General features: G+C 60.6%; 2 protein-coding genes across 2 annotated transcripts; both read left to right on the top strand.

Moving 5' to 3' along the window:
- Positions 1 to 911: 911 nt before the first annotated feature.
- FAM131A (family with sequence similarity 131 member A) lies at positions 912 to 6,060 on the top strand. The gene is given in 7 exon segments (XM_054386242.1): positions 912 to 967; positions 969 to 1,012; positions 2,692 to 2,816; positions 4,009 to 4,102; positions 4,353 to 4,535; positions 5,114 to 5,242; positions 5,615 to 6,060. Coding segments are annotated over 7 exon segments (1,077 nt in total).
- Positions 6,061 to 7,880: 1,820 nt separating this feature from the next.
- Positions 7,881 to 9,450, top strand: LOC128970495 (heat shock protein beta-7-like). The gene is made up of 3 exons (XM_054385722.1): positions 7,881 to 8,007; positions 8,739 to 8,890; positions 9,262 to 9,450. The coding sequence occupies exons 1-3, from the start codon at positions 7,881 to 7,883 to the stop codon at positions 9,448 to 9,450; spliced, it is 468 nt and encodes a 155-aa protein (XP_054241697.1).
- Positions 9,451 to 9,857: the final 407 nt, after the last annotated feature.

Consider the following 9,857-nt stretch of genomic DNA (forward strand, 5'->3'; position numbering starts at 1 on the left):
TCTGCTTGCCCAGGAGTGGGGTGGCACCCTGACAGTGCCCTCCTGTGCTCCTTTGTGCTAGGGAAGGGTGCTGCAGCATTAATTGCCATCATTAGGTTTCAGAATGAACAGAGCTCTGGCTGCGAGTTAACCCAGCAGCCTGGCATCACTGCTGGGCTGTATCTCCTGCAGCGGAGGTCGCTGTGGTGCTGTCAGATGTGATGTCCCAAAGCCTGCACCCCCCTGCCCCAAACCCAGCCACAGCGAGGCAGGACCCCCAGCCCTCTGCCAGGGACTATGTGCCCCGTTCATACCAGCAGCCCCTCGGTGCAGGGCGGAATGGATCCCCTTTCGTGGGCAGTGCTAGGGTTGCCACGCAGCTGAGGGTTCCTTGTCTCGACCGGGGCTCGCAGTTGGGGGGCCCTGGCCGGGCGGGGCGGGGCGGGGCGGCGCTGTCCGCGGTGCTGGCACGGCGCTCTCCGCGGTGACCGGCCTTCCTCTGCTCTTCAGCCCCCTCCTCTGCCTCCAACCTTCCTCTCTTCACACATCCCCCCGCCCCTTCTCCATCTCCCTTTTCCTTCAGTCCCCCTCTTTCTTCATCCTCCCCATCTGCCTTCACCCCCCTTCTGTCTCCTTCCTCCTAGCCTCCCTCTCACCCAGCCTCCTCTTCCTTCCTCCCTCATCCTTCATTCCCCATGCCCTCCTCTTCCCCAGCTTTCCTTCTCCTCCCTCGGTCTCTCCATCCTCCTCCTCTTCCTCCCCATCTCCCTCCCCTCTCCCGCCTTCCCCTCTCCCTCCTCTTCCTCCTTCAGCAGTGACGTCTCTGGACGTGCTGGTCTCCGGCCCGACGCAGGCACCACTCGGGGCTCCGGTATCGCGGCCCGACCCGGTAACAGCCTCCGGTGGTGCGCGGCCGCTGCCTGGGGCCGCCCATGCGGTCGGGGGGCGATGGGGGCTGCGCGGAGCCGACGGTAGTGCCCGCACCGGGCCCCCCCCGGGAGCATGGGCTGCATCGGCTCCAAAACCACCATCGGTGGGTGAGCGGCCGGGGAAGGGCGGTCTTGGGGGGTTTGGGGTCCGTAGAGGGGTTTAGGCTCGGGGGCAGTAGAGGGTTCTGGGAACGGGGGATGTGGGGGCTGTGGGGAGGCTGCTGGAGGGGGAGATGGGTGGTGCAATTAAGGTATTGGGGACTTTGAGGGCTGTGGAAGATGGGGGCGGCTATGGGGGAGCTGAGGAGGTCTTGGGGCTGTGTGTATAGGGGTGTTTACTGAGGCTATGGGGGCTGGGGATATGGTGAAGTATGGAAATAGGAAGGTGGGCACAGAGGGTTAAGGTGCCTAAAGATAGCAAAGGAGAATACAGGGAGCTTGAGGAGCTCTGGAGGCTCAGGCATGTATAGAGGAATGGGGGCTATAGGCAGGTGGGGGTTTGGGGCTTGTGGGTGCTATGCTGGGGCAGCTGCATGGCCCAAGAGGTATGGGGAAGATATGGGAAGTGAAGATGGGCAGGGGGTGGGAGGGGCTGGGGGTGCAGCTTTGGAAGAGTAGGTGGGTGGTGCAGGGGACTGGGAAGGTGGTGTGGGACTGGGGTGCTGGTCAGAGAGCTGTGGGAGGGTATGGGGATGCTGTGAAACGAGGTAGAAGTGCTTGAGGGGTTGTTGGAGGAGCTATGGAGGCTTGTAGGAGGGTGTTGAAGGTGCCAATTAGGTGCCGTGGGGGTGCTGCATATGCCTTGAGGGTGCTGCAGGAGGGATGAGGATGATGGGGGGGGCTGCAGCTATGATCCAGGGCTGTTTTGGGGGCTGGGCCTGGTGAGGGCTCAGGCAGTGCTGGGGGTGGTGCAGATACGCTGGGGGTGGTGCAGATACGATGGGGGTGCTCTGGGGATGTTGTTGCTACAGGGGTGGGGATGTCAATGCCAGGATGTCACTATGGGGTGTGCCTGTCCACAGCTAGGGGTGATGCTATTAGCAGTTTCTTGAGGAGTCAGAGGCTACCCCCAGAGAGAGGTTTGGGGAATCAGTGCTTGGCTGCCCCATATCTCACTTTACCATGTCAGCTGGGCCCACCTTGGTGCCTAGGGAGTAAGGCTTCTTGGGGACATCCTGCCCTGGCACCTCAGGGGCTGGCATGGCTTGGGAGCTGCAGTGGAGAGGACCCTCACCGGCCAGAGTGCTTGGGAGTCAGAGTCCAAGGGGGTGGGGAGTCATCTGTTTGGGATGTGCTAGCAGGTCAGGCTGCTGGGGTGGAGGATGGCTGCTGGTGCTTTTATTGCCCCTATCCTTTTTTACTTATTTTCTTCCTGCCCCAGAGATGGAGAAGTGGGGAGGGAGGTTTTTGAGATGGTGAAGGAGTGCCAGTCCCCCAGAGCATGGCCCAGCGCCACATACCTACATGCAGGCAGTGCCTGTCCCAGTCTACTCCCCACTAACCTAGTCCACCTGCCCCCACCACTCTCAAAATAGCTGCCAAGCCAGGATGGGCACCCAGTCCCTGGTGCCAGGCTGGGGCTGTGCGTTACCGCTGACACAGGTGGAAGAGTTGCCCAGGCGTGAGTCACCCATGCCGCAGCACCCGGCTGCTCCAGAGTGTCCCCACGATGAGTTGTGTCTAATCTCAGACAGGGCAAGAAGCTGCTACCCCCGGGTGGGGGGGAGCTGAGGGGGCTGCCAGGGGGATGAGAGTGCTGACATCTCCTAGGCTCTTCCTACAGTGGCTGTGGACACGACGCTGTGCGTGGAGTGGAAGGAGGTGAAAGCTCTGTCACCGCTGAGTGCTGCCCGCCCGCTGCCCCGCTTGGTGCACCAGGCCTCCTTCGACAGCCAGGACTTCCTCCAGGTACCGCTGTGCCCATGTGCCCACCCTCCATAGTGGGGCACCAGCGTTGGCTGGGGCTGTGCAGGGCTCTGCTGCCCGCCTGGTCCTGCCAGCTCGCAGCCAGCTCTGGGGCTGCTCTGACGTCAGCCATGAGCAGGGCTGTATCCTGGGAGAAATCAGTCCACGGTGCCTCGTTGCCATGGCAATGCAATTTGTTGCGCGTCTCCAAATCCCACATCACTTCCCCCGTGGCCGTGGGCTTCGGGCCTGGTGTAGCCCAGATGGGCAATGGGGGCACGCTGCAGAGTGTTATGGCACGGCAGGTTCTGGAGCCCAGCTGTGGTGGCCTTGCATGCACGTGTGCGTGCACACAAGCTGGGGGACAATACACTTGGTGCCACCAACTAGCACAGGGTATGCATGCAGGTTTGTGACCGTTGCAGGTGTGTGGTGAGTGTGTGTGCACACACGGAGTGTGTACAGCAAGTGTGCACGTGTGTAGGAGTATCCTGTGTGTACACGGTGAGGAAGACTCCTCCTGCAGCATGTATGTAAGGAAGACTCTGCCTGAAGCATGTGTGTGAGGAAGACCCTACCTGCAACGTGTGTGAGGAAGACCTTGCCTTCAGCATGTGTGAGGAAGACCTTGCCTGCAGCATGTGTGTGAGGAAGACCCTACCTACAACACGTGTGTGAGGAAGACCTTGCCTTCAGCATGTGTGAGGAAGACCTTGCCTGCAGCATGTGTGAGGAAGACTCTGCTTGCAGCATGTGTGTGAGGAAGACCCTGCTTACAACATGTGTGTGAGGAAGACCTTGCCTGCAGCATGTGTGAGGAAGACTCTGCCTGCAGTATGGGTGTCAGGAAGACCCTGCCTGCAGTACGTGTGTGTATGGCCGGTGTGTGTGCACGAGCACCTGTGTGTGTGTGCATGTTGTTATGTGGGCAGGTGAGTGTGTGCTGAGCAGCTCTGTGTGCAGGTGTGTGCACCTGTTCTGCCAGCGAGGCAGAGTGCACGTGGGCATGGCTGTGTGCCTGCCCAGCGCCCTGTATGGCGGAATGGCTGTTGCCATCTCTCCGCACACATGTGTGCCTGTAATGTGTGAGTGTGCACAGATGCCCTAAGATCCCTCCTGGGGCATGGGGTGTGGGGGCGTGGCAGGGGATGGACAGGGGGGCTGAAGGCTGTGATGCCTCTGCCTGCTCCTGCAGGTCAATGTTGAGGACACTGTCGAGATGCTGCCCAAATCGCGGCGCGCGCTGACAATCCAGGAGATTGCTGCCCTGGCCCGCTCCTCGCTGCACGGTAACCGCTCGGTGTGGGGGAGCCTGGCAGAGGCAATCAGGGAAGTGTGTGGGGGGGAACTCTCCTCTGGGTGAGGGAGCTGGGCATTGTGGGGAGGGCACTCTGGGGTTTTGGATGCTCAAGATGTCCCATGGAGTTCGTGGTGGCACCTGAGAGGAGGGCATGGGAGTGTGTGGGTGGGGGTGTGTGGGCTCTGTGGAGGGGTCTTAGGCTGCCCAGGGGGTGCTCATGGCGGGGGTGTGTTTTGCAGGCATCTCACAGGTGGTGAAGGAGCATGTGACAAAGCCGACAGCCATGGCACAGGGCCGGGTCGCCCACCTCATCGAGTGGAAGGGCTGGTGCAAACCAGTGGAGTCGCCCACTGCCCTGGAGAGCGCCTTCAGCTCCTACTGCCACCTGAGTGAGGGCGAGCAGGAGGCACGCTTTGCTGCTGGTGGGCACTCTGTGGTTCATGGCTGGCAGCCACACTCCTCCGCTATGACTGAGGGCAGGGGTGGCAGAGAAGGTTGTTTCCATCCATTTATCCATTCATTCATCCAGTCTGGAGAAGAGGAGGAGACCTTACTGTGGCCTTCCAGTATCTTAAGGGGGCCTATAAGAAAGCTGGTGAGGGACTATTTGGGGTGTCAGGCAATGATAGGACTAGGGGGAATGGAACAAAAATAGAAATGGATAGATTCAGATTGGATGTTCTTCACCATGAGGGTGGTGAGGCACTGGAAGAGGTTACCCAGGGAGGTGGTGGAAGTCTCATCCCTAGAGGTTTTTAAGGCCAGGCTGGATGTGGCTTTGAGCAACCTGATCTAGTGTGAGGTTTCCCTGCCCACGACAGGGGGGTTGGAACTAGGTGATCCTTCAGGTCCCTTCCAACCCCAACCCTATGATTCTATGATTTGGCCATCCATCCATGCATGCATGCATGCTACATCACCATGGGTACAGAGGTGCTGGGCAGGGGGATTCTGGGGACACCTTTCAGTGCGCTAGTGACCCACGCCTGTCCCACGCCAGGAGTGGCAGAGCAGTTTGCCATCGCCGAGGCCAAGCTGAGAGCCTGGTCCTCAGTGGATGGGGACGATTCAAATGATGAGTCTTACGACGAGGACTTCATGCCCTCCACGGAGAGCTCCCAGCCCACTGGTGAGTGCCACAGGGATCGGGCACCTGCCCTGGTGTCAGAATCCTCTTGCTGGTGCCAAGATTTGACGGAGCAGGCTGCCTGGTGCTTGGTCACCCCTTTATGGGAGGGTGCCCATGCCTGACACTATGGCAAGCAATGCCTGTGTCAGAGATGGGAAAGAGCTTCGGTATGACACCGTCTCTGGTGCCAGAGTGCATTTTACTTTTCCTTTGATGATCACCAGTGCCACACACGCAGCACTTTGGGCAAAGGGAGCACAGTGCTGCTCCCATCCCACTGCTCCCAACCTGGGGCATACAGAGTGAGGGGCAGCTGGCAAGCCCCAATGCCATCAGCCTTGGACTGACACCAGGCATCCCATTTTCCTGCAGAGCTGCCCAGCACGGTGCCTGCCAGCGCACTGCTCCGAGACCTGCTGCAGGGCCACCTGTGCCAGCTGGGTGTGCGGCATGGTTCCTGTGAACCCGAGAGTGACTCCTCGCACACCCTCTCTCCTGAAACCCTCTGCTCCAGCCTCTGCAGCCTGGAGATGGTGTCCCCCTCTGAACTCACTGCCAAACTGCTGGGCACCTTTGGGGGCGAGGACCTGCTGTTGCCCAAGTTGCCCCCCCCGGCCAGCCAAAGTGCCTTGCGGGGCCTGGCACGGCTCCGGTGCCAGGACTCCCTCTACTCCGTGTCCTATGCCGAAGCCTGCCTCTCACCCGCTGAGGATGAGGTGGTGCTGAGCAAGGACTTCCCACTCCGACGGAAAGTCTCTGATGTTGCGTCTTCTGGGGTGGCATCGCTGGAGGAAGAGGAGGAGGCCGAAGAGCCCTGATGCCCCACTGGGGTGCCCTGCATCTCCTGACAGGGGTCCAGCCCTGCCACTGCTGCCCTCCGGCTGGATTCCCTGCTGGGCAAGGGATGGGCGCTGCCGCTGCTCCCCCTCATTATCTGGGCACGGGGTGGGGGCTGGGGAGGCCAATACAGCCCCCCCAGCCAGTATGCCCCCACCATGCTCAAGCCCCGCTTGGCCACATTGTTGCCCTCCTGGATTTTTGCATGAAAGCGGGGAAGGGGCATAGGGAAGGGCTTGGGGGGGTCTGACCCCCACCCTGATGCCCAGATGTGCCCCCTAAAATCAATGGGACTGAATCTATGGGGCTGGTTTTTCGCATGTTCCCCCCTCAAACTGCCCTGGGCTCCCCTTCTGGGCATGGGTGTGTGTCCCCCCCCCTGCCATTGGCATGGCTAAACCTCTCTGAGCATCTTGTGGGTGCCCCCACCCCATGCCCAGCACCCTCTGCTCAGGGTGGGGGGCATTAGGGGAGCAGGGGGGCTTTTCTCCTCTTTCCCCAGATGGCTTTTATTGGACCGAGTTTTAAACTGTGAACTGCTGCCTCAGGGCATGGGGCAGTTGGGGGTGCCAGGGGGTTTGGGGGTGGGAGGGGGGCGCTGTGGATGTGCCATGGTGCCAGGGCTTTCTATACTTTTGTACTTGTGTGGGGCTGATACAGGGGGACTGTGGAGTGGGGGCCGAGTGGCCACAGGCCCCCAGACTGGGGACTTTGGGCCACCAGCAACAACAGTCCCAAGCCAGCCCTGTGTCAGGGGACTAAGTCCAACCAGGGTCCCCCAAGTCTGCCGCTGGGCAACACGGGGTGGAGAGAGGGGAGAGGTGGCGGAACTGATGCCTCTGTCCCTGAGTCACTCACCCCTAGCAGGGAACCAAGTGCCTACATGAAGGGCGACCAGCCCCCCATCCTGGCTGGGAGTAGCACCCTGGCTCGGGGGCTCCATAGGGCTGTGCCAGAGTTCTGGGCACGTCGTTTGTGGGAGGAATGCCAGTTTTTGCCAATGCTTATGCCCCCCCTTCCTGCATGGCATGTGTTCTCTTGGGGCTACTTGCCAGCTGCATGCTGCTCCTTGCCCAGCCCAGCCACAGCCTGCCAGACCCCACCCCTCGAGGTGCCCACAGCACCCTCTAAACCCGTGCTCCTGCACTGCTCCAGTACCCCCCATCAACCCCCACTGAGTACAGGATCTGTTCCCCTTTCTCTGCTGTAGGGTGCCTGGTGTGGGGCTGGATCCCATCTCCCTGCATGGCTAAGCTGTGAGGGGGATTCAGGGGGCATCAGGCCACCCCTGATAGGCTCCCTGCCACTCACCACCAATACCTTTCTGGGGACAGTGGACTCTCCCCATGGCACTGGGATGGGCTGGGGAACCCGAGGTGCCCGCGGAGGGGTGGGGGGAGCTTTGCTCTGCGTGTGTGTGTGTGAGAGCACACCTGGGAGTGGGTATGCATGTGCCTGAGCTCCCCCACCCCGCTGCAGTGGGGTACCCATGGGGTGCCCACACCCTGGCACCCCTGCTCCTCCATCCTGCCAGGTCTCCAATAAAGTCCATTGTGTGAGCACTATGCGGGGCCCCTCTTCTTGCAGGTGGGGGCACCTCCTCCTCCTCCTTGGAGAGCTGAGGTGGGTCGCAGCAGCACGTCCCCTTTCATGGCCCCGCAGGGTGACGGTGAGGCTTCAACCCTTATCTCACATTCCTGGGGCCGGGGTGCCTAATTATGGGCATCGTGGTGGCAGTGGTGACAGTCGGCCGGCCCCCTGCCCGCGGCTGAGTCTTTGGGGAGCACGAGCAGCAGGCACCATGGCCTCTCTTGGCTCAGCCTCCACGTACCGTGCCTACGGCCAAGGGCACGGAGAGCCTTGCTTCGAGGGTGACCTGCGGCGTGGGCCCTTCGGGGCACGGGCGCACGAGGCCTTTGGGTACCCAGGTACTGGGGACTGGAGGGGGTGGGGGATCCCTGCTACCCCAGAGGGTGTTCCACCAAGGGTTATCCAGCTGCCCTGTGCCTGGGTGCAGCATGGCATCCCCTCAACGCAGAGTGGGGGGGCTGGGAGGGGAGCCCCAACTATGCCTGTGGTGCCTCTTGGCTGCCCTCCCCCAAAATTCCCCAGTACTCCCAGTGTCCCTGCCTTCCCCAGGCCCACTGTCCCTCCATCTTCCCTCTCTCCAAACCCTTCTCAGCCTCGTGGTCCCAGACCCCTCCATGTTCTTTCCCACCTCCCCAAATCTTTCTAGCTGCCCTTATGTCCTCAGCATCCCCTGTGCCCCAGATCCCTTAGTGTACTCTGCCAGCCTGCCACTTTCCTTGTACACCCAAAGAACCTTCCAGTAATCCCAATGCCCACCCCACTCCCCATAGACTTCTCTGGCTGTCCCCTGTGTCTCCAGCCTCCTGCACCATTTCTCTGCTGTTCCCAAATTGTCTAGTGCCCCCAGACCTCCCAGTGCTTCCTGCTACCCCTAGATTCCCACCTCAGACCACTCAGTAACCCCCATATTCCTAGGGCTCCCAGTTCTCCCTGCAATCCACCACAGCCACTGCTACCCTGAACTGCCCTCCTTGGTGTCACCAGTCTTTTCCACACCCCCTTCAGTGCCCTAGCCCCTGACTGCCATGCCCCCATGCCCCTGTTCCCATCATTCCCCCAATGGTTGCAGGGTCTCCAGGTGCCATGTACCCCTGCAGCCTGGGCACCTGGGTGCGTGCTCAGGGTGACACCTACCAGGTGGTAGCTGACGTCAGCCAGTTCGAGCCCCCTGATATCGTAGTGACCACCTCCAACTGCCACGTCGCCATCCGGGCTGAGAAGGTGAGGCCCCCTAGGGAGGCAGAATCCCCTGCCCCAGACATCATAGAGTAATAGGAGTCCTGCCCCATAGTAACTGGGAATTGCCCTTGATGGCACCGGGGTAACTGGGAGCTGTGCTCACTGAGAATGGGGTAATTGGGAACTCCTGCCCCATTGTGGTGTGAGGCAATTTGGAACAGGCTGGCACAGAGCTAGCTGGAAATTATCCCACCCTGGAAGACTGAGGTAACTTTAAGCTGCTCCCTGCTGGCAGGGAAGCTGGGAATGGCCTTTGAGTCACTGCCCTCTTGATTTCCCTTGCTGGAGCTGTGGTGGCTGGGAGCTGCCCCGTTGCTAACACCGGGGTAACAGAATGTGCTGCCTCCCGATAGGTGGCTGAGGATGGCACCATCTGTGACACCTTCACCCACAAATGCCAGCTGCCTGAGGACATGGACCCGCTGTCGGTGAGCTGTGCCCTCACGGAGGGTGGCACACTGGTGATCACTGCCCGGCGCCGTGTTGGTTCTCGCCCTGGCGAGTCCCCACAGCTGCTGTACCGCAGTGAGGCCACGCTGTGAGCTGGCACTGGGTAAAAAAGGCTTTTTGCCTCAAGCGATGCCAACCCCAGCATTATGTGGAGGCTTGGCTGGTGTCTGCTGGCTGTGCCCTCTGCCCACCTCCAGCCCCTCTGTGCCTGCTCTGTTTATAAAGTCCTTTTATTAAATTAATATAAAAATCTCTGTATTTACATGGAGAGGGGTGTGAAATGGAGAGACAGAAGGACACCCTCCCCCCCTTCCCAGCCACAAGGTGCTGAGGAGGAGTGCAGTGCCCACCCATGTGCTCATACCACCCTGAGCAGGGACATTGTGGCACCTGTAGGCAGCAGGTGTGAGGGTGGTGGCTGTGCTAGAGGGCACTAGGGGCCGAGGTGGGAAGAGGTAGTGAAGTGGGAAGCCCCAAGAGCTGACAGGGAAGTCAGGGT

This window comes from Indicator indicator, chromosome 13, assembly GCF_027791375.1.
Source record: "Indicator indicator isolate 239-I01 chromosome 13, UM_Iind_1.1, whole genome shotgun sequence".
Taxonomy (NCBI): domain Eukaryota; kingdom Metazoa; phylum Chordata; class Aves; order Piciformes; family Indicatoridae; genus Indicator; species Indicator indicator.

Excerpts from the sequence above, each read along its gene's own strand:
- LOC128970495 (XM_054385722.1), top strand. The coding sequence starts at position 7,881 with ATGGCCTCTCTTGGCTCAGCCTCCACGTACCGTGCCTACGGCCAAGGG. Across the intron at positions 8,008-8,738 it reads CGAGGCCTTTGGGTACCCAG|GGTCTCCAGGTGCCATGTAC; the intron begins GTACTGGGGACT and ends CAATGGTTGCAG. Across the intron at positions 8,891-9,261 it reads TCGCCATCCGGGCTGAGAAG|GTGGCTGAGGATGGCACCAT; the intron begins GTGAGGCCCCCT and ends GCCTCCCGATAG.